This window comes from Pantherophis guttatus, chromosome 2, assembly GCF_059756535.1.
Source record: "Pantherophis guttatus breed Tessera chromosome 2, ASM5975653v1, whole genome shotgun sequence".
NCBI classification, from domain to species: Eukaryota; Metazoa; Chordata; class Lepidosauria; order Squamata; family Colubridae; genus Pantherophis; species Pantherophis guttatus.
Genome location: NC_142064.1, coordinates 186,227,381 through 186,252,636, shown reverse-complemented (window position 1 = coordinate 186,252,636; position 25,256 = coordinate 186,227,381). Strand labels below are relative to the sequence as shown.

At 37.9% G+C, this 25,256-nt stretch overlaps 1 protein-coding gene across 2 annotated transcripts in view; it reads right to left on the bottom strand.

Moving 5' to 3' along the window:
* Positions 1 to 10,910: 10,910 nt before the first annotated feature.
* SFXN1 (sideroflexin 1) overlaps positions 10,911 to 25,256 on the bottom strand; it is a 33,225-nt gene continuing 18,879 nt past the window's right edge. The window contains exons 8-11 of one of the 2 annotated variants that reach the window (XM_034405268.3): positions 24,963 to 25,012; positions 19,709 to 19,758; positions 17,970 to 18,017; positions 10,911 to 15,409 (exon numbers count right to left, since the gene is read on the bottom strand). In XM_034405268.3, the coding sequence (XP_034261159.2) occupies positions 15,313 to 15,409; positions 17,970 to 18,017; positions 19,709 to 19,758; positions 24,963 to 25,012 (245 nt within the window). In that variant the 3' untranslated portion in view covers positions 10,911 to 15,312. The remainder of the gene's footprint in view (positions 15,410 to 17,969; positions 18,018 to 19,708; positions 19,759 to 24,962; positions 25,013 to 25,256) is intronic. The other variant, XM_034405263.3, reaches the window with a different exon arrangement.

Genomic DNA, 25,256 nt, shown 5'->3' with positions numbered 1-25,256 from the left:
CTCTCTCTGTGTGTGTGTGTGTGTGTGTGTGTGTGTGTGTGTGTCCATGTGTGTATGTTTCCAGTTACTTCCAGTCAGAGGAAAATTGGACCCAAATCTTAGAATATGAAGGAAATCTCTCTTCCCTTTATTATGCCTTTCCAGCATGAGCTTCATTCCTGCACTGGGTAGGGAGTGCAATAAATCTATCTTTACTTGCCAACTACATAGCCAGCCCTGACTGTCTGTTGAACCTCTTTGCACAATTATCCCTTGGCTGTGACTGTCATTTTCACACTTTCCATTTTAGAGGATATTCCTACAAACATAGTGTATTGCATAAAGATTCATGTTCTGGAGAGAAGATTTTCTGATCATATTTTGTCCTATTTATTCAATCCCTGACATGGTTCTCCTCTGCACGCTCAGTGGTCTACTAGAGCATTCACTACATCACTGACAACAAAGGAATGTTATTTTAATAAACTGACTTTCTAAGCCAATCTCAGATTCATTTGCCAAATATATCCTCCTTGAATCTACATACTGATTTGACTTCTTTTAGAATAGATTTTGAATCAATGGAATAAATATGATATTGACTAACACTGGCTAAAACCAGGTTCTAATATCGGCTTACTAAATATTTTAGAGCCAATCACATATATTTACTCTCTCAGCCCAATGGACCTCCAATCACCCAAATAAAGGGCAGTAATGTTACAAGACACCCATATGTAATGCTGTTAGGGTTTTTTTTCCCCTCACTTGCACCTTGAATCTCAGATTAAAGCACCTGTATGGTGTGATTAAGCAATGGAGAGGCCATAAGTCACCATCACCTTCAGATACTGAGGCTCACTGAGTAGCTTTGGGATAGTTGCTGTCTCTCTACCTAACATGCCTCATGGGGTTGCTGCTGTAGGAAAAAATAGGAGGAGGTTATGCTATAGTGTGTATTGTCATGGAATTTCCATCACATATGCACCTTGAAGGAAAGAGGATCTATAAATCAAATCAATAAATAAATCCATGTCGATTTAGTTAAAAGATGCATATAATAAATCTCTTTTAAAAATCATGTACTGTAATTTTATAGAAAGTGTGTGTGTGTGTGTGTGTGTGTGTGTGTGTGTGTGTAAAATGAATTATGGATATGTACCCATGCATTTTCAGAAGTGTGAAATACAATCTGAAATCTATATTGTCATACATTTTGGACCTACTTGTTAAATTAATACTACCTTAATACTTTAAATTCATTACTTTAATGCTGACATTTAGATTCATTTTTGTTAGCAAAACAAGAATGAGAAACCTACCCAGTGACAATAGTTACAACCTATAATTGATTATGATCAAAACCAAAATTATTAATTCAAATTAATGATTCTTACATACTAGGCTACTTTGTAAACTTGAGGAAGATGCATATATTTAGATAGAATTTAACCTAAACAGTGGAAAAGAGAATCTGCCCAAAAATAATTATCTGATTCTTCGGAATTAGATTTGGGATATCAAAATGGTGGGCAATTAGATATGGATTGATGTTACACTTTGTCTGAAAAAAACAACAACTCAGTAGCATTAATATTCAGTACCTTAGTATTTCCGTAAAGGACATCAAGTGAAAGCTCTCTTACTAAGAATGCTCTTTCCCCTAAAGGCGAATCAGATGCCTATGGGAAATCTATGAGCTGGACATGGAGGCAATAGAATAGACATGACAGTCAAGAAACAGAGGCTGTGAATTAGTGCTGTACATGGTACTGAATGTACAATATAGATCTGTCCTTTGTGGCTGAAATGAAACCAAGTCACTATCAATCCCTTCTATCAGCCCAAGTGGAATGCATTGTCAGTCCATCATGGCTTTAAATACACTCGTATGTAGATGCTACAAAGAGAGCCAGGTGTGTGAGGCTCACACACACACATGCAGGTACGGATCCTTATGCAGAAAGTGCATCCCACCCAAGTCTTTTGGCAATGCACTTCATGGATTTAATACACTTAACCATCCAACACACACTATACCCAGAAATCAATCATGGATGCAATCGACTGCTGGCTTATGGCTATCTCTGCTGCCAGCAAATTGTATTTCGCGGAGGCCCAGCCCAACAGTCAGGGAATTAAAAGGAGGAATGAAAACCCATCTCAGAAATGTCTGCATTCCCAGACTGACAGGCAAGCATCTCGTTTTTCAACAGAAAGCATCCCCTCCATCTGCCGGTGGATACTTACAATTCAGCTTTACCAGAGACAGCTTGTCAGCAGCCTTCATCCCTCTCCATCTTCCTTTTCCTTCCCTCTCACACCACATCCCCTCCCCTTTTTTTCTTCCTCTCCTCCTTTCCAGCAGCTTAGATGAAAGTCATTGTTCCGAGGGGAGGATGCTAACACCCAGAAGAACTGCAAATCTAGGGCCCTTAGACTCAGATGATGGCAGCTGCAGGAAAAAGCAGCAAGGGTGCCAGGAGGGGCCGATGGTTGATACTCACCAGAGCTGAAAGGTGAGGGAGGGGCGATCTGGATCCATTTCCCCCTCCACCAAGGCTGCTTCCCAGCAAACCATCAGCAGATGCTCCCCCTCCCTTTCCTTCGGCTGAGGAGGGAATCCACCCACCCAGCAGCAAGAGCTGGAGCCTCGGCCACCTCCCTCCTTGGAGGAGGAGGAGGAAGAGGAGGAGGAAGAGGGTGATGAGCTCAGGGAGGACGGAAACAGACTGGAAATTGCAGCACGGGCCTCCTCCTCCCCTTCCCTGCTGCGGTGCTTAGCTCTCCCTGGGTGCCATGGCAACGGCCATAAAAGATGGCGGGGAAGCAAGAGATGGGGAGGGTGAAAGAGAAACTGGAGAGGGTGGTTACGATGAGGAAAAGCTGCCTTTGACAGGCAAACAAATCACTTCACAGGCTGCTGATGTTATTGATGGGGAGGAGAGAAAGGTAAATTAACTTATTCAAGGAGGTCGGGGCAGGGATCTACATAATATTCATTCCTACGAAGGGGAAACCGAGGCCCTTTTATCGGATAAGTGCTAATTCAACCCTGGAAAAGTCAGAGCAAAGGCCACAGTCATTTCAAAGGTTTGTCAGCGATGGTGATGAACTTTCTTGGTTTTTTTTTAAGATAAATAGAATGGGATATGGGGATGGAGAATGATGGTAGCCTTGGGCTGTAATCCTCCATCCTGCCTCTACACAATAAACATGACACACATTCACATTTTGGTGTGGATGCTTGCAGTTGTAGGTTGAATGTTCTGCCTTTACTTATCCAGTTCACCCCCAGCCTGGAGTCCTTTGGAAGGATGAATTGAAAACTGTCACAGGTCAATGTGCATGCTTGCTGGGAACAATGGAACCTGGAGTCCAGCACTTCCAGGTTGTTTTGGTCTGGGGAAACTGGATATATAATTTCCTTTTGGTTTTAATATTCCATCCAATGCAGGTAAGAAAAATAATAGAACAAAGAACCATAAAACCCTTGAAATATCCAGAGCAAAGAGCAGAGAAGCCAGTTCATTAAAAAACACAACAGATTAAGCAGCATGTCAAAAATGAGGGGGGGGGGGAAAATCAGATTAAACTTTACAGACCAAAAGTGTCAAAATATAGAAATCTATATATCTATAAGTCTATCTAACTCTCAACAATTAAACTATATATTAAACTATTCTGGGACGGTTTGAAATAGTAAAACATAACTGTTTAATTCTTCTGCTTAGAGCTTTACAATTTGCATTTATATGACCCGTACAGTATGCTCCATAATTATATAGCAGAAAGAGTTAACATTACAAGACACAACCATCTTGGATGACCATTGGAAGGAAGAGGTGAAGAAGTGTTAGATCTGCTTTTCTAGCAAAGAACCACATCATTAATAAGCACTCCATTCCTCCTGGCACCTATTTCCCTTTGTAAGCACAGAGAAAGCTCCATGGGTATATTGGTACCACTGTGGGTGTTCCTCATCCAAACTGGATGTTTTGGGATCAGCAGTCCCTTTGTTAATAAAAAGATGCCCAGGGATATATTCTTCAATAGCACTAGGAGTCAACCAGTTAATCCAGAGTGAAATTGCCCTATGAAGCCAGAATGCCATCGGGGAGGGGGGGGGTTCAGACTAATCAGAGAGGAGGCTGAATAAATCTATTTTTGACAGAGCATTCCAAAGCATGGCTATGGCTGTTAATCATATAGTTGGAAATTATATTTCTTTTGGTTAAAGAGGAAAGGAAGAAAACCTCCCTGGAAGATTTAGGGAGTCAATCTCAATTATGTAATGTTACAATGTGGATCTCTAAGATTTAAAATGTGCAGAGCTTTAAAGATAATAATACCTGAACTGGACTTGGAAACAAATTCATAAAACTGATATAACAGACAGTAATTTTCCCTCAGTTTATGCTAGTGGACTCTGAGTTGGCACAAAATCAATAAAAAATCAATGTTTCCAAGTCGCATTCAAGGACTATCCCAGAAGAAGCAGGGGACCGCAAATGACATTGTTTTTCCATCTTTCTAAATAAAATGGATTAAATATTCTTATTTTTTTATATGAACCCCTGCCTTTGGCTTCTGTGTCCACAGAAGGATCTTATGAATATTTGATGGAGCTCAATACTCCCTCCTACCTCCTTCCCTCACATTGGTCTTCATTGGGAGTTTATTATGCCTCTGGTTATTCCTGATAATGGGATTGTTGAATGCAATTGTAATGCTCTAAAAACCCAGTACACTTAATCTAAAATCATTTGCATATGGAAAAAGAAGTTTTATGGGGATGGTTACAAGATCAGGGAAATTAATGCTCTCTGTGACAGACTGGCAGAATTCATACATAACATGGCTTGTTCTTTTTGAAATTAGCATGATGTTTGAACTGTGCCACTATAACCTTCTAGTTAAGAGGTTAACTCCTACCTGTTGTTTGATTAATGAAATAAAATAAATAAGATAGCAGAAAGTTTAATAATATAGCTATTAACTTACAAACTCTGCAGGCTCCCTTCTGCATTGTTGCCTTTCATTGGTAACATAATTCTGGCAACAAGCTCCTATAGAACATTATTAGCATCAAAGAAGGACTTCCAGAGAAGTCTGTGAGTGAAAAGGACTGATCTAGAAACAATGGCCCTTAACCCCATTGGTATAATTAAGAACACTTGAAATGATATCACTGGCAGACTTAATAAGAACTTGCCAGACTCTTGAGAGGAATCTACATTTAGGATTTTGGGAAAACTTTCCCATTCAACAGCAAGTCATTCTTCCTTCTATCAGTGGTGCCCAAGCCTGGTTAGACACACTTTTGCAATCTTTCTTGCATAGCAAGTTAAGCTAAATACCAAAACTAACTAACTAAATAAATAAAAAATTCAGTGGGTCCAAAAGGTAATCATGGCTCTGATAAATAGCATATGGCCTTTTTGCTATGTCCATATATAGAAAACAAAAGTCCAGGCTGAGCTTCAGGAGCTACACATGGAAGCTCTCCCTGTCATTACTGGGATGGGGGTTAAAAAGAAAGAATCTTTCATTCAGGTTTGCCAAGGTGTTTGTGCTAGATGAGGTCAATGAGATGTTGATGTACCAGGGAGTTTTAGGGAAAGTTCATAATATGTCCCATAGACTGAAAGGTCTGCCACCATGCTCATAGATATTTTGAAGGTGCCCAAGAAGTTTAGGAGAGACCCATGGAGACATGGACTAGAAAGAAAGTAATGCAATCATAAGAAATTGATTTTTTCCTTTCTGCTTTTTCCCCCTCACCAGTTCCCTACTTTTTCCTCCATGAAGAAATCTTATGTTGTTGGTTTTGTTGTTATAGTTATGTCTAAGTATGAATGTATCAACTGTATGTAAAATAATTTAGATTGCTTCCCATTATGATTATAATAATCTGGCTATCCCCAATTACTTACCTATCAATAGATTGGTTGAAGCAGCCATTTTGTAAGAAAAGCAGTACTAATTAACATAGTAATGGAGAAAGCGAAGCATATAATACGATAAATCATCTTACAATATGTCAATTAAGGAAATGTCCCTCAGTATGGTGTGTCTCATCTGAGCTGCCTGGGGGGGGGGGCTATAACCCCAATCTTATTCCTCAAATCAGGTGTAATATTTTCTTATACCTGTCCTTTTCTAGTTCTGAATGTTATTGCATTTTGAATACATATCATTAATTCAGTGATGCTCAGTGGGGTGGAGATTGAACTGGTCCTGGGAGTAATGAGTGAAGAATGTCAGTTTATACTAAGATTACATACTTTCAGCAGGGTCACCGAAAGCATGAAAGTGATCCCAGCTGTCCAGCTAAAGGAAGCAGGTGTCTATATTGGACAGCAGCTGATAACTTCACTGTCAGAGGCATTATTTTACACTGTATGGGAGAAGGCCATGGTATTTAACCAAGATGCACATGGATACCCAAGATATAGTAAATTGATGATATAGTTACTTGCTACTGAGAAAGACTTGAGGAACTTTCAGAGTACCAATGGTGTTTATAGCGTGGCTAGTTCAAAGTCTTTGGAATTTTCTGGTCTGTCTAGGTGAGTACAGGACGTATTTGGTTTGCTGTTGTTGGGAGAAATATTAGCCAACTTCCCAGAAGCATTTTGATGACGTCGGGGTTGGTTGGCAGAGCCTCCCGCCAGATTTACTACCGGTTCTATACAACCGGCGTGAACCGGGGGCAACCCACCACTGCAACTCCCTCATAAGAATCTTAGAGCAACACAAAGACATTGTGGGAAATGAAAGTTCTCTGCCATGATTGACTGGAGGGATAGCCACTGAGATACTCATCTCACTGTGTCTTGTTCATGAGTAGCTGGAAGGGGCTTAAATGGGGCATATTGGTGCTCTTCAGCCAGCTACATCTGAGGATATGTGTCCCATGGAAAAGATAGGACAACGATTTTTGCTGTCCTGTAATGAGTGGTACCATCAGTAGAAGCAGAGATGGGATTGTGTAGCATGTTGATTTGGCTTGGGATATGGCTGCAAAGATTTCAGAGAAGTAAAATCAGCTTTCTTTTGTTCTTAGATGGTACCTAAATGAAGAAAGCAAGGGTAGCTCTTATACCAAAAAAACTTGTTCTTTTTAAATGCTGCTTATTATTCTAGTCTAAAATTTCCTTATTTAAAGCAATTTTAGTTTCAAACATTACTTAAAACCCCAAGATAGTGTTTTCTTCTCAAAATCTTAAATTTCACATTTTCTACAGATAACAAAACTCTTCAGGAAACATTGAGGAAAGGAAACAAATGAGGTATTTTGTGCAACATGTGCCTTTGAAGCTCAGCTGGTGAAGTTCATGATTGAAATGGGCATTAAATGGGGTCAAAGAAAAGTCAAAGGGTAAAAGAATTTAAAACCTTCTTGGTTTTAAAACCAAGAGGAATTCTTGGTCAAATCCACCAGAGCAGCTTCAAACATATTCAATTGCAGGTTTTGCTATTGTTTTGTTGTTACAGATAAGGAATGTATGCCACATAGAAGTGGTTTATATGCATGAATAATGAATGAATGATTTCCCTGATCTAACATGCATAAACATAGCTCCTTGTTTAATCTGCAAATGGTGGGTGAAATTATTCATCTCCATTGGGTGAGGTATCATCAGTATGCCTATGATACCAGTTATGTATCTCTACCTCTGGCAAATTAAGCAATGCCATTGATGTCTTATCCTGACATCTGGAGGCTATGGGGGGGTGGGTCTGAATGAGAAACCACAGACTTCAGCTGAACCCTGGCAAGACTGAGTGACTTAGGGATTTGGAGCCTCATGAACCTAGGAACTTACCATCTTTAGTACTGGATGAGTTGCACAACCCCAGACAGATTTGGTGTACAATCTTGGGACTCTTGCTCAGTGGCAGTTGTGGCTAGGAGGGCCTTTGCACAGCTTCATGTTGTGCGTCCCTTCCTGGGCCCTAAGGCTTTACTCACTGTTACTCATTCCCTGGTCAGTTCCAGAATGGATTACTCTAATGTTATCTGAGGCTGCCCTTGAAGAGTTATCTAGAAGCTTCACCTGGTCAAAAAAAGTGGCAATGCAGTTATGTATACCTCTAGGATGGCACATGTTGAACCTCTGCTTTGCAAACTGCATTGGTTGCCAGTTTGCTTTTAGATGTAATTAAGATTCTAGTTTTGATTTTTAAAGATCTACATGGCATGGGCCAGGTTATATGAGGGACTGTTTTTTCCCAATTACATTTACCCATCCCATCTGGTCCAGCCCAGAAGAAGTGGGTCCCATCTGGGCCCCATCTGCTAAGGACTTCCCTCTAGCTGGTGTTTGGGTCCCATCTTCTAAGGACTTCCCTTTATCTTGTAGCCCCCATCACTTACCTTCGCTATCGGTTCACAAATGTGAGTGTGTGCGTATCTCCGGAACGTGATGATGTCTGGGTGGGTGGGCAGAGCCTCCTGCAGCGCCGCTACCGGTTCATCTGAACCTGATAGAACCAGCTGAATATCACCACTGGCCCCCACCCTCTGGAATATCATTTCCCCTGATGTGAGATTAGGTCTACTGCCTCTGAGGTTCTGGAAAGCCTTGAAACCATAGTTCTTTCATTAATCCTAGGGATACCATGGCAATTCTCAATGTTCTCATATGAGGTTTTCCTGCTTTCCTGGAGTTCTTTTATGTTTTTATTCCTTTATATTTTTATTCCTTATTTTTGCTATTTATGTCTGAAGCTTTTATACTGTGATATGGTTTTAATTATTATTCTGTTTGTAAGCTGCCCAAAGCCATTTTTTAAATGAAATGGGAGGCTCTATAAATTTGCTAAATGAAATAAGTAAGTCCAGCGCCTAGTAATTCTGCCTTTACTTTGCAACATTTGCCATTCTTCACTAACTTGCTCTCTGGAAAGTCAGAGCTCAGATTGCATCGATAGTTCTGGCACTTACCTTTTTTTAATTATTTTTTTAAATATCCTTAATAGCATTTCAACTGCATTAAGTGATGCCATCGCAAAGTAGCTAGGTTGCATACATTCAGCCGCCATCTAATGACTTTCAAAGATAGATTGTTTTAAAATGGATCTGCCACAGTACTAGGTTAAAACATGTAGTCCTTGAAGACATGACTAATGTCTAATATCAATCAGGAAATTAAAAAGGAATAGAAAATGAAACTCAGTGATCCAGGAACCTGTAAAGAATTGATGGGGGAAAAAAGTACAACTGTTTAAAATGTGGTGGTTGTGGTAGGGTTGGTGCTTGTATATGCTGTACAGCAGGGGTCTTCCAACTTGGCAGCTTTAAGACTTGTGGACTTCAACTCTCAGAATTCTCCAGCCAGCTATGCTATTCTCATGCTGAATTCTCAGACTACGAGAATTCTGAAAGTTGAAGCCCACAAGTCTTAAAGCTGCCAAGTTTGAAGGCCTCTGCTGTACAGTCTTCAAAAAAGGAACAACTTTGGCACCAACTACTGAGATATAACACTATAACAACATTCAAGGTTTCAATTTTTAATTGTGCCAATCCTCCCATCTTTCTTATTATGCTAGTGTTTTGTTTTGTTTTTAAATCCTTAAGATGGTAAATTCAGGTCCGCACTCAAATCCTCCATAGTTGCACTGTAAAGTTATGAAGTATAAATAGATGCATAGGGCTGGATGCTTCCTATGCTAAAGTTAGTAAAAGAAAGTCTTGGTGCTGCATTCATTTTTCACCCTTGAATCCGTATGTTGGCTGAAGGAATCAGGCCTTCAGAATTAGAAGTAATAACTCTGAATTATTTCCTTAAGTGACTGGGGAAATCAGAAAAACAGTATGCCATAAAAGAGATTTGTGGGAAGGTTATGCTGTGGGAAATAATGCCATCTAGTGTTCTTCCTCAATAATACCTACAGCGTTGAGCATCCAGAGTTTGAGAAGCGTTTGAGCATTGGAGGCTCTCCAAAGGGAAACATTGGATCAGCATTGGGGAAAAAAGCATGATACATCAACTTGGCTCTCCATCTCACAGCAATTCCTTTGCAAATGTGGCATTTGTTTTCCTTCCAAATTATGAACAGAATAAATTAGTTTCTTCCTAACCATCCCTCCCTCCTGCATGCACATCTTAAAATTGAATTTTCATGAATTAAGGTGCACCTGGCATGGAGTAATATTTTTTCCCTGTTCATACAGGGTAAATGGTGTAATCACACTCCATAGCAATTGTTAAGAAAGAGACAGATTGGTTTTTCCCAGTGTTTCCCAGTGGTACCTGTAGCACAAATGAGATCCAGAAGTCAAGGCCGATATACTATCTTGGGAATTTCTACTAAATGACAAAAATAATAACGGATTGTCCATAGATGTACAAATATTACTCTGAAAAAAGAATTTCATATCTAGATGAATGTTTCTTGATAGAGTGGTTAGAAAGATTAAATATCACTGATTTTGCTAGAATTCTAATTACTTAAAAAGAACTTTTGAACATGTACTGAGGGCTTCATATCATATTAGAACTTCAGGTAAATGGTGTAATCACCATTTTGAACCTTAAATTAGAGATTCTGCTGCTTAAAAATTAATGTTAACCAATCAAGTTCCATAATTTTAATCCACTTTTTTATCCAAAAGCATGATCTTCCAGAAAGAAGAGTAACTACATTATTTCCGTAGGGGGAAAAAAAAAGGAAACTTAAAACTACAGCTGAGAGACGTGGGAAATTCCAAAGAATGTTGCTTCTATAATGGACGTACTGATCTGTATGCTATGTGCCAAATGATACAGTATTATACTTCAATTTCAAATATGTATAAATTGCAGAATTTTCATGTGAATTTTAGTTGCAATTGTTCATTTTTTTTCTTTTTACAACTAAGGAGAAAACTGCAACTGATTTTCATGTATACCTTTATAATGCATATATCTCATTCTTATGTATTCCTATTCAAATACAAAGTTTATTGAAAGTACATTTCACACAGAGAGCATGACATTTTAATTATCAATTTTAATATCTCATCCAACTGATTTTAAGCAATACCATCAATTCTGGCAAGATAATGTGCTAATACTCGTATTGAAAAAGTATGCGAATCACAGTATAATCCATATTCTTTTTCTAAAATTGGACAATATTAATAGTTACTCATTTAATTAATTCTGTATCCTTATTGCACTTCATTGGAAATTTAAAAAAAGAAACATTTCTACTAGATCAGTATAAATTTCCTGATTCTAATTTTATTTTGTTCTGCTAAACATTACAAAGGAAACAAAATGTACAGTTTTCCTGTTTAAAAAAATGAACAAAAACCTGCTGATACTTAATTTGTTTTAAATATGTGTATTCCAGGAATAAAAGAATGTTTTTTAATCCTAGAAAACAAAATACGCAAGTAAAGATTGTTGTGCTCTAGGCTATATTATTTTAAGCATGCCACATGCGAATACCCAGTTTTTCTAAGCAGACTGAAGTCACATGACATATATTCAAGTGATATCAACGAAGCACATCTCCTGGACCGTTGCAGAAATCTCTCTCAAAAAAATCCCTGTCCTTAAACAGATGACTGCATCATTAATCTCCTTCCTGTAGTTTCTTTAGTTGTGAACTATAATTACTAGCAATTAACTAAAGTTCACATTTCAAAAATAATTATTGCCATTATTTTGCTAAGGAACCAAGGTCAGTAATTGCAGCCTACACCTCTTGATGAAGAAATCAACCCCTTCTTAACAAAATGGGGTCCAATTGCTGAATAGATATGATATAATCAGATGGTTGTAAAATTGATATCTGCACTGGCAGAAATCTCTGAGATCAAAGTACAGGTAGGTGGCACAGTTATTAGGCTGCAAAATTCCCCTTCCTTTCCCCATCACATGCAGACTACTTCTTGCCACACCACTTCTGTTTAAAGGCAAGTAATCTTTGATATTTTTCATGTATGCCACTCATATCAGAGTATGACATGGACTGGAAAGTGCAAACTTTCTGGATGTAACCTAAACAGGCAGTACAAAATCCAGAGCTGTATGAGGAGACACATAAGTCTTTAAAAACAGCAACCAAGCTTATAAACAATTTTGTCTTGGAGGCAGTTTCTCTCAATTCAGGAAATCCTTTCCACATTTGTTAGAAGAACCACCAGCAGAACAGAATATTTAGAGAACATAACTAATACTTAAAACAAGACTTTAGCTAAGAGTCTCATCTTAATCTGACATGAACAATATACCCAGTTAGCTAATTTTCCTGTGAGTATGTTTGTGTGGAAAATTAGACAATGCTATGCTGGCCTGTTCTTTGTTTTATCTTGAGGAACTCAAGATAAACTGCCAGCTGCAAATATAACTGCTTAGGGGTTGTAAAGTAGGTGTTCAAATAAAACATTCATTTTTTTTCCTTTCCATTCCAAGTTGAGAATCATCTGACACTAAGTAAACTTCTGCTATATGGCACATTGCAATGTTTTATAATGATAATAATAATAGATTATATTCTGTCTAATACATCTGGGTATTAGCTATGCTCTAAGTGGTCTACTAACTGTGTATACTATATTATTTTGGATATATACAAAGGCCAAAGTTTATCCTGAATAGCAATTTCACTGAGTACAGAACTAGATCTAGTCAAACCAGTACAAAGGTCTCCAATGTGATATTACACATGGGAGAAGGTACATTAAATAGTAAATATCATTAATCTATGTTTTATCAGGCATGCTGAAATTCCAATGGAAACATTCAGAGAAACAATTTTCAGAATTTGTACCAAATGAATAATTAAAATGTTTCAATCAACTTTGCATCAGGACTTTGGTTCAACTTAGTATTAGACTTTCCAGGTGACCTTTAAGAAGTCACTATTTTATGATCTGTTTTCTCATGTCTTTATAATGAGAAACAATAGCACCCTACTGCACAGGATTGTTCTACTATAGGTACAGTATATAGCAAACTAGCAGAAATCAAGTAGGAAATCGATTAAAAATGCTATAAATACATGTTTTGCCCATGTTTTTTAAAAACTGCTGTATAGCACCTCCTTTGGGAATAAAAAATAAAATAAAGCAGCGCATTCTGAAAATAGTATTTAGCCGTCTGTTGTTTTTATGTATTTAACAGACTATCTCATGAATTTGAGAATCATCAAATATGAGAACATGATCTTATAATATGTATTATTCATTTCTGGGGAAACATAATAGATAAGACCACAGAAATGTACTGATGAAAAGTATAAATTCAAGATCTTGAGGTTTTGCAGAATTTGGCCAATGTCACCAGTTGCGCATTAGTGCACAATGACTGCAAGCCATTATAAATTCATAAGATATTCCTGTCCATTGCGGCTGGATGCAAAGCTGATTAAAATGTTAACCAAGAAAGCATTTTCTTAAACTAGGAGAATTAATGTTTTTGGCTTTGTATGTGCAGGGCATAATTGCCATCTTCGTGATGCATCACACACACAGGGAGGTAGTATTGTCCTGACAGGAGTATGCCTTGCTCAACATTTGGATAGGCTTCAAGACTTGACTTACAAGATCACTTATAGCAGATATTCTCATTGCTTATTTTATGGCTTAGTGCCATGGTTCCTAAACAGTGCACCATGGCATCCCAGAGCATTGCAGTGAATTCACAGGGCACCATGGGGTATTTTGCTACCTAATTAATAACTTGATATTGTATTACTTAAGAAACAACACCATGGAATTATTTACTAATTAAAAACTGACCCGGGTGCCATAGTACCAGTTAGTCTTCAACTTACAACCACAATTGAGCCCAAAATTTAGATGGCTAAGTGAGACATTTGTTAAGTGAGTTTTGACCCATTGTAGGACCTTTCTTGTCACAGTTGTTAAGTGAATCACTGCAGTTGTTAAATGAGTAACACAGCAGTTAATTGAATCTGGCTTCCCCATTGACTTTGCTGGTCAGAAGGTTGCAAAAGGGGATCACGTGACCCAGGACACTTCAACCATCATAAATATGAATCAGTTGTCAAGCTTTTATCACATGATAAAAATCTGAATTTTTATCATGTGACCTTGGTGATGCTGCAATGGTCGCAAATATGAAAAACATAAGTCCCCTTTTTCAATGCTGTTGCAAACTTGGTCACTAAATGAATGGTTGTAAGTCGAGGGTAAAAGTAGTCGACTTATGACCACAATTGAGCCCAAAATTTCCATTGCTAAGCAAGACAGTTGTTAAATGAGTTTTGCCCCATTTTACAACCTGTCTTGCCACAGTTAGGTGAATCACTATAGTCGTTAAGTTAGCAACACGGTTGTTAAGTGAATCTGGCTTTCCCATTGACTTTGCTTGTCAGAAGGTCGCAAAAAGTTAACTCATGGCCCTGGGACACTGCAACCATAAATAGGAAGCAGTTGCTAAGTGTCCGTATTTTGATCACGTGACAAAAATCACACCAGAAGTGCGAAAAATGCACTTGCTTTTTTTCCAGCATGGTTGTAACTTCAAGCAGTCCCTAATGAATGGTTGTAAATTGAGGACTACCTGTACATGATTTGAGAACTAGTAGAAGCACTGTGAAAAAAATTACTGACACACTAAAGGATGCTGTGAACCAAGAAAGTTTGGGAACCTCTGGCTTAGTGACCTTATTTCATTTTAGTAAACTGAGGACATTCTAAATAGAATTTTATCCGAGCAGAGTTTGTCCAATTTCATAGAGTTTTTTATGTTAGAAGTGCAGGAGTCAAATAATAAATAAGCAATGGCAATGGCTTCAAATTTCTGCAGCACCGAAATATTTCGGTACTGCAGTGATAGGCTCACCTATCATAATTACTTCCCCATTCATACATTAGATAAGTGAAATAAGAAAATCTAAGATCCATCTATCAACAGGATACCACAAAGTTAACACTTTGGGACTCTGAGGAAGTAATCTGATAGATAATTGTCACCTGAATTGTATTTACAAATGTAATAGCGGAAATGAATTTGTTATTTACTTTCTTTTAGTGGAAAAAAAAATAAGGTAGATCGTAACTTTAAGATAACACTGTCTGATTTCCTTGAAGTTGTTACACTTTCCAAAGGAATTAAAATTTTGACTGATAAGTAATTCTTAATGTAAACCATTTTGAATATTTGCAGCTGAATTGGACAATTGTCAGAATTTTCAACCATAATTATGAAAATTTCCTTATGATACTTAAATAATCTCAGTGTTCAAAATGATACAAAAATTGAAAGAATGCATCAGGATTGCATTGTTTCAACTAAGTAGACTCAATTAAAATAAATTCATCTAGCTATAACTGAAGGACAAATCACCCTATTTGTCTTCTATAAATCATAATCCTTTGTTAAAATATACCCAATCCAATTCAGGACTCATTTCTTTGATCTTAGCTTGTAATTCTGGCTCCAGACGTGTTACAGACATGGAACTAGGAAGAAAAAAAATAATAAAGACATATTATCCATGCTCAAGAAGTCTTAATCCATTTGTTTACTGCATATCATATGCCCTAGGAAATATCTTACATTTTATAATCCTTTAAAATATGGCATAGTAGTTACTTGTTTTCCAAACAGCTTCTCTTCAATATCATCAGCATGAATTACAGAAAAGATATTTCATATGCTATTTTGCTAAATTATCTTCATATAAATTTTATATGATATGGCATCTTAATGTACCAGACAGGACAAACCATTATGATTTCCCTTGTATGTGAAAGCTGAGCTAGCAGATCATGTATTATACCAAGCCTTTAAAATATATTCTTAGATATTTGTCTCCCCTTCTAGAAATAAAAGTTATTAGAACTGACATGAGATATATATTTCTGTTCTGAGCTTGAACAGAGTCAATCTTTAGGGGGTTTTTTTTGGTTTGGTTTGGTATTTGACCAAATTGATTTTTCTCACAATCTCCAATTCCTCTCTCAAGGTTATGAAAACATATAGAATTTGGAATGGGTGAGGAGAAGCTTGCTTTACCTGATAGCTGAAAAAGAAAAGGAAGGGGAAAAGGGATTTTCTTGTGAATCTCCATTCTGGTATAAACAAAGGGACATCCCAGAAGCATGAAGTCTCCTTCTTTGGGACACAAAAGCAGCACAGTGGAGAATGGTTTTATTTACGAGAGGAACCCCTCCAAGTGCAGAAAGGGTGGCCTCCAGATTGCATGCAGTCAGGCAGAAAAACCGGCTGCAGCTGGTGACACCAATTTTTATCTCCTGTTTTGCCATTATGAACAGCTTGTGCTCCTCCAATTCCCACCCTAATTCCTTTCTCCTAATTCTTTCTCCTGCCTTCCCTCCTGCTGAGGCTTTCACCAATTTTCTTTCTTACAGAAAATGTCTCTGCTGTCTTTCCTCCTCAAACTGATCTACCCTTTCATTATTCTTCCTCTGTCTCCTGCTGGCACTCTTATCTATCCTTGATGCTACTCCTCCTGGAAGGGATTTCACCATGTTTTTCTACATTCGCTGCATTTTACATTTTCTCCAGTCATTTTTTTTGCTTCATAATTCTTTGATATGCCTTTCTTTCTAATGTGCTTTTTTCCATTTTTTCCTCTGCATCTGACTCTTCCCAAGCCTTTTTACGTCAGCATGCTATCTATACTTTCTCCCCAATTCATCCTAATAGCTTTCTTCCTCCTTTCCTAGATTTTTAATTCTATTTTTTTCCCATTTTACTTCCTAACCTTACTGCCAGTTCTAGTTTGGTGTTATGACATGTTCTGTTTCAAAAGAAAAGAAAAATTGCAGCATGTTTTCTATCAGTACAGTAGATAGAACTATGGCACTCAGTGTCACAGCACCATCTACTGGTGAAAAAAAGCTGCAATTTTTAAATACTATTGCAAAAACTACTCAGCTACTGTACTATAATATATACAACAATGTGAAATCACAGCTCCCAGTTCTCTAGCTGTTGTTGGCTTTCAGGTACTTCACAGAACCTAGGATGTCATAATATATCAACATAGTATATTTATTTTTAAACAAATGTATATGGCTGCTCAACTCAGACTTAAAACATTAAACTTCCATGACAACATGCCATGATAGGCATCTAATACAACCAGACTTGCCACTTTATCAGCTGCATAGCAGTCTAGGGAGCCCAGGCCTGCTGACAGAATTATGTCTTTAGGAGCTTCTAGAAAAAGTGTGGGAGCCAATATATCTCTGGGGTGATGATATTCCATAGGGAGGGGGCCCACACCGAGAAGGTCCCACCGTATCTACTTCCCTGCTGTGCAAGGTAGATGTAACTGGGGAGAGGCGGTCCTTCAAATAACCCAGCCCCCAAGTCATGTAGGGTTTAAAGGTGATACATCAGCACCTTGACTGCACCTGGAAGCAAATCGGCAACCAAGGCAGCTCCCGCAAAAGAGATGCAATTTAGGTTTGTGCAAAACTGTGTGAGCCACTAGATTTTGAACTTTCTGAAACTTGAACATTCTGAAATTTTTAAAATGTAGTTTTTATAATCTCTATGGATGATATTGCTGGCCTTCTTAGCTAAAATTAAAGTTTATGACATATGATATATAAAATCAGGATATGAAAATAACCTCTGGAAAAGCTATAGGTAGAGCAAACGTTCTTCTTCTTTTTCTTACATTCAGGTTATAAAAGATAACTTATGGAATGTCTCTTTGTCATGCCCAGAGAAATGGAGGGCCAGAGCAAAAGGCAGATTTGCTACTGGAGTAACAAAATGGAGGACAAACAAAGGTTTATTGTAAAGTTATGATAAAAAGAGGAGAAATGGGAAAATGTGTATTTAGGATTGAAAAACATCCCTCTATGGTCTGAATTTGGGCAGGTCATGGGGAATTAAAAGTACTTGTATTCCCCAGAGGTGAGGAACATGACTGTTGAATGAATTGGGAGGTTTTTGGAAAGCAATAAATCTGATTTCTCATTTTCATAGTCTGCATGGCGTAATATCTCTCACTGTAGAAAAGTAGTAAAGAAGCAACTGTACCTTTTCTGTGGAAATAATGCACAGCACAGAGGTGTTGCGAACACCAAGCTGGAAAAGACAAAAGTTAGTATTTTTTTTTTAATGTACTCAGAGTTTGGATAATTTTAAGAGGAATCAACTTTGGCTTCTTGGAATAACACTTTGTCACATCAACACCTGAATAGTAATTCAAATGTCATAAGAACTGGTTATTTAACTGTAGCAGTTCATTTCCATCACTGAATTCACACTCATGGGTTATTTATTCGCCTATACAGAATGGTTTGTGGAGGAGGCCAAGCTGCAGAAAGATAGCACCAAGTGGGGTGGCAGGTCAGATTGTGGGAAATTCTTCATATGCTCCTTGTGATTCACACACGTGGGTTAATAGGTAACTTATTATCTGGAGGAAAGTCTGCTTTCATAAAGTGATCGAAGAAAAAAACTGTTTTTCCAAAGGTTGAATTCCTCTGAAGATGGAAGATCAATAATGTTGAACAAAAGTGGGAATGGGAAAAAATAGCGTAATTCTGGCTGGGGAATTTGAAATGCCACAGATATATCCTTAAATTGTTAGTATGGCTGTGGATCTGAAAAGGGTACAGTTGCTTAGCTGTCTCAGAACAAAGTTTGATGATCGCTAAAAAGGATGGCACAATGAAAAACAGAGATGTAAAATTACCATTATAAAGTAGGGTCAGTGGAAACAATAGTACTACCAATCTATGAAAATAGGCATCTTGCCAGGCAATATAAGCAAATCACACCCCTCATTGTTGGAGGGATAGGATGGTAATAATTGAAACCATCTGACATCCATGGCTCTATTGTGTAAAGGCAATGTTTTCTTCCCAGAGGAACCAAGCAGAGTCCATCTGAAAGGCTGATTGTCAGAGACCAGAGATGGATATGAGAAGACACTAAATAGGGTTGACATGGACACTTCTTGTGAACTGTAACAAACAGTTGCTACACAACATCTATGAGATAGTCAGCTGAGGTACTCAACCTTTTCTTCACCACGGACACCCTTTAAATACCTTTTGTGGTCATGGACCATGGCCATGGACCCCCAAGACTTAAGTCAAGATTTAAATCATAACATTTCTTCAAGCCTTTGTGGACCCCCTGTGATGACATCATGGCCTCCTCAGGGGTCTGCGGATGACAGGTTGAAAACCACTGTTCTGAAATGTATTTTTATTTCCTATGCTTCTTCAAGAAGCAGCATGGCCTGAATTAACTCCCCCAATTTATACGCTCACTACTGTCTGAGGCAGATTTAGGTAATGCAGGACATAGGCGAAAGTAATTTCTTATGGCATCTAGGTTTATGTCATCTAGGACCGTAAGTGGAGGGATGTCAGATTCATGGCTGCCTTTTTTTTTTTTTTTTTGCATGCTGGGGCCTCAAAACATGTGCAAAAGGGCAGGCCTTGGACTCTAGTGTTGTACTGCCTATCTTGCAGATTTTGACCCCTTGCTGTGGACACTGTGATGGGCTGTTTCCTCTGCTTTTCAAATATCTTCAGCCCAAATATATCTTCATGAAGTCAAACATACATTTAAGTTCCCGTCATGGTTTTGGTCATGATCTCAGTAGCTGGTTTAGTAAACGCTCTTCCTATTGCTTTCTTTATATGGTTTGCCTTAAAATCTTCCTCAATGTAATGAAGTTAAGGATTAAACTGGACAAATGACACAAAAGTGAACACCAGCATGAGAAATATGAACAAGTCACCTCTGAAATTTTTACTCACCAGAAACCCACTAATCCTACTTGAATGGGGGCACTCATCCATGGGAACCTCTGTGTTAAAAAAAGAAGCAAAATGATAAGTTCATTCTGAATTTATGTACAGAGTTATTGGATACAAAACTTTGAATGATACAAAAAAATATAGGAAGAATGAAGGCTTAACTGAGTATATTTTACTATGAATGAAGGCAAATATATTGGATCTTTCAATATTTCTTTCAATACATTTGATGCAACAAACATTGTGGATATTGCAACAATAGCCTCCTAGATGCTTCTGAATTCTAGCTTGTAACATGGCAATTGTATTTTTATAAAATTTCAAAAAAAAAAAAGCACCATCATTATTTTTATAGTATAAAAGCACAGGTAGTTTTCATTTAACAGCTGCAATTGGACCAACAACTCTGTTGTGAACCGAAGCAGTTGCTAAATTAAAAAAAAAAAATCACAGACTACACCTATACTTTCCTTTTCCTCACTCTGCTGCTCTGGAATGATGACTTCATTGCTGGGATAAATAGCAAGAAGGAAATGAATGTTTGTATTTACATTTACAAGAGATTTACAAGAAGGTAGGAGGAAGGTTTGTAAGAGAATAAACAGGCATCCAATGGGGAGCATGCATGACCTCCATGGGATAGTGAGACCTTTTTTGGATAGTCCATGTCAGGCACCTAATGAATCCTGGAGCAGATTCAAAGGGAATTTCCCAGCCTTCTGGTGGGCAGCTCTGTTTGGTGCCTGATGAGCAACTGATCATAGGAGGTGAATTCGGCTGTGGATATTACTACCCTTGAGTTGTTTCTTGGGGCTAGTCCCGGTGGACACCTTAGTTCACTAAGGCTTTCTGAGAAATGAACATCCAGAAATTATTCCTGGAACACTGGTGGAGGAAAAAACAAGAAGTAAATATTATCAAGCTTGGGTACATGCTGCATTTTGTTGATAAAGATGATGAAGCATGCTTATTTTCCCTCCTTTATTGCATCCAAGGGGTGTTATTCAGCATTCTTTTTTAGGGTTACCAACTCCTTATTGAGAGATTCTCGAGATTCCTCTACCTGACCTACAACTCATCTGTATAACATCTTGCTGACAAAATGCAGGGGTAAGATATCATAAGTATGTTGATAATGCCTAATGGTATATTGCTACCCAGGCTGTAATGGACATGCCATTGATGCAGTGATGCCTGGTGCTTGGAGGCAGAGAATTATCTCAATTATTTCATACATTTGGTTCCAGTGTCCAATTTCTATAACTGTTTTTGCCAACATTTCAATAGAATCTGCTTTCTTGTAATTTAAATCCATCCTTCTGTGTCCTGCATTCTGGATTTCTTTATAAAATAATGTAACATCCTATCAGGTATTTGAAGACAGCTATAATATTCCCCCTCAATCATATTTACTCAAGGTATAACATGCTCAGTTACTTTATATTTCTTCAGAAGGCATAAACTTTGCATGAATAACGTTTACATTTTTCAGACATTAAATGTGAAGCATGTAGGAATTCCTATACCTTCTGGATAATATAAGAATCCAAGGGGAAAAAAGTCAGCTTCATTTAACTTTACAATTCTTGTTGCTACAAAGCAACAAGGAAAACAAAAAAAAGCAGAGTGGGTCCCAGATTAGAGTCCAGCAGGAGAAAATGGGTGTCAGAATTATGCACTCTGATTTTACCATATAGATAAATTCCTTAATGCTTTTGTTTTAGAAATATTTCAAAGAAAGCCCCCCAAATATGAATCACATACATTCCTTTCCTATGTAGAGAATGTAGGGAATTCATTCCCTGCAAAAAGTTAATAATCAATAGATGTATCTTACTTCTAAGATTAAGTTTACCTTTAATTAAACTATTCAGGCAACTTAAAAACAATTAGAATTTCTGATCCAAATGACAATAATATGATATTGTCCACACCTTACATTAGGTGATCCATCTGTCATTTTGCTGAAATTTATATTTGGTATAATTTATACCCAATAAGGTTTACAATGATGAGATTAAGAACTGCCTGAAGAATTGCTGGAGTTCTTCAAGTCACAAGAGGAACGATGTTCTTTTTGTGATTGTGGTTCTAGAAATGTATTTTAATACATAATCCTTGCCTTTTTTCAAAGGATGAACAGTTTTTCCGGGGTTAATAATTAGGTAATGGAAAAGTATTAAATGAAGACTGCAATGCTTTAATGAACTGGCTTGTTAACGGTAGATACAAGTAATGGGCTTGCACAAACAGCTTGTTAAAAAGGGGCAGTCTGTTGCTCAATGTATTTAGAACTGATCAATATCAAGTCTTATGATTAACTGAAAACTAATGATTCACCTGAACTTACAGTCAATGAAGCAGAGAATGGACAAGGGAGGAGGACCAGAAAATCATAAAGAGAGTTAAGAGTGTGTCAAAAGACATGGAACATGGGTTCGTTCAAATGTAAAAGCTGCTAAATTAGAATGCTAATTAAATTCCACAGCAAGCAATGAAGTCTTAGCTGGACATGGCAATATCCTCTTTTTATTAATTCTTACAACACACATTTGTGTTATCTTCTAATAACTAGAAATGTAAAAGTTATGGACAGTGTGAACCTGGAAGCAAAAAGAAATTTGGCAGCTCTTCTGAAGGTAGAAATACGTCAGGTATTTAGCATTAACATTGAAATAAATTACTGTATTCATGTATTTATTTTCTGACAATAATAAATGAACTCATATTTTACAGCTACTTATGGTAATTTTAAAATGCTTTGTCTAAAACATTTACTGATAATCCTTATTAATACTTTTTTTTTTTACACTGAATCTATATTCATCTTCTCCAGAAACTTAGAACTTGAGTTAATATATCCAAAGTAGGATAATTTGAACCTGGTCTTTTATGAGTGAGAACACTGGGTTGATTTATCAGCCATTTGTATGTTTTCTTGGCTGTCCATGATATTCTCAGAAGTCTTCTCCAACATCAAAGTTTAAAAGCATCAATACTCTTCCAACTTTCAGTTCCATAGAGTGTACCAAGGAATGTCATGGCTTTCAAGATTCTGATCTTTGTAGATATAGACAAACAGTATCATGGCATCTGAATATAGCAATGGCAATAGCACTTAGACTTATATACCACTTTACAGTGCTTTAGAGCCCTCTCTAAGCAGTTTAAAGCGTTAGCATATTGCCCCCAACAATCTGGGTCCTCATTTTATTCACCTCGGAAGGATGGAAGGCTGAGTTAACCTTGAGCCTGGTGAGATTTGAACTGCCAAATTGCAGGTAGCCAGCAGTCAGCAGAAATAGCCTGCAGTACTGCACTCTAACCACTGTGCTACCACAGCTCATATCTTTTCTAAGGTCTTCCAGTGGCTGTTCTTCCAAGTGTTCATCTGCAGAATATTGATTATTTGTTCCTATACTACAGGTAGTCCTCGACTTCAACTTGTCATTTATTGACCCTTTGAAGTTATGAAATCTCATAAAAGGTGCTTTAGAGCTCGTAATGCATTTCCAGCCATTGTAAAATGTCATGCCATCCTTCCAATAGTCACATGACTGCATTTCAGGCACTTGGCAACCAGCTCACATTTATAACTGGTTGCAGTGCTTTCTAATCATGTGACTGTGTTTTGTGATTTTTTTTGACGGGGGGCAGTTTCTGGTGTTCTTTGATGGTTTCTTGCAAAAAAACCCCCACCCATTCAGCAGAATGGATTCATAATTATGACTATTTGACTCATTATCCTAAAAACAGTCATAAAATCGAATCCACTCATGTGGGTGTCTCAGGTTACGACTGAAATCCAACTGCGATCATACATTGAGGACTACCTGTATTGATGGTCGATTATAAAAGCCAGAAGCTATTTATCACTTTGATATCATCCTTGTTAATTCTATGGGTAATTATTGTACCTGTTATCAATAGTTTGGTCTTCTTTATATACTTTTTTATATGTGTCCCATATTTTCACAGTGTTCCTTGATTTTTATTACTAGCCTTGAAGGTCCTTTACAGCTATTAATCATCAGCATACTTACATAATTATTGTAAGCATCCTATATTGTAAGCATCCTACATCAGAGTCAACCCCTCCAAGACCGAGTGGCTGTGGTTTCCGGTGTCCCGTTATAGCCAGCTGGTGCCATCGCTGACAATTGGGGGTGAGATCTTAGTCCCCTCAGAGAGGGTTCGTAATTTGGGTGTCCTCCTGGATGTGCGGCTGTCTCTAGAAAATCATGTGATAGCTGTGGCCAGGGGGGCTTTTTATCAGGTTCGCCTGATTCACCAGTTGTGTCCCTTTCTGGATCGGGACTCCTTGCGCATGGTCACTTATGCCCTCGTCACTTCCCGTCTGGACTACTGTAACACTCTCTACATGGGGCTCCCCTTGAAGAGCACCCAGAGGCTCCAACTGGTCCAGAATGCAGCCGCGCTGGTGATTATGGGAGTGACACGGCGCTCCCATGTAACACCACTCCTGAGCGAGCTGCACTGGCTCCCGGTGGTCTTCCGGGTGCGATTCAAGGTGTTGGTTACCATCTTTAGAGCGCTCCATGGCTTAGGACCTGGGTACTTATGAGATCGCCTTCTGCTACCGATAGCCTCCCACCGGCCAGTGCGCTCTCACAGAGAGGGACTCCTCAGGGTACTGTTGGTCAAACAATGTCGACTGGCGACGCCCAGGGGGAGAGCCTTCTCTGTGGGGGCACTCGCCCTCTGGAATGAATTGCCCCCGGAGATACGGATGATCCCTGACCTGCGCCCCTTTCGCCATGCCCTCAAGACGTTATTGTTCCAACAAGCTGGGTTGGCCTAAACATTAATTTTAATCAGTTGTTTTTTTTGTTTTACTGATGTCGGGGCCAAATTATTTAATGTGTTTTTAAATTGTTTTTAAATTTTATATGGGTACTTGTTTTATCTTTGGCTGTACACCGCCCTGAGTCCTTCAGGAGAAGGGTGGTATAAAAATAAAATAAAATAAATAAATAAAATAAATAAATATAATAATGTTTGGGAATTAAACATTAATTAATGGGGAATGTATTTCTGAGAGGCTATTTTGTAATATTTCAGACACTATCATCTACTATTTTATTGTTTTATGTTGGTTTCATAGTTATTGGTTATATGGCTGTTGTGAACCACTCACAATTATTTAAGATGGGCAGCCATATAAACCTTTTAAATAAAATGAAACAAAATAAAATGGATTAGGAAATAAATCTTTTTGGAAACATAGGTTTACCTTTAAAAATGCCTTCTTTTCCAAAGTATTCATTATGAACGGGGGAATGGCTAAAAGACAGTAAGCAAAAATTTTGTGGTTAATAATTTCATGCTATGCTGTATGCTGCTTTAGGAATAAAAATATTTTGACAGATCACTTAAAAGTTAAACATTTCTTAAAACATATAGACAGGAGAGAACAGATCCCTTAGCAATCCTTAGAGCAACTTCTAATAGCATAAGAAATCTTATCCCTAGAATTTACTAACAGTAACCTATTGTTAGTACTCTCTTTCTTTCTCTCTCCCCTCCC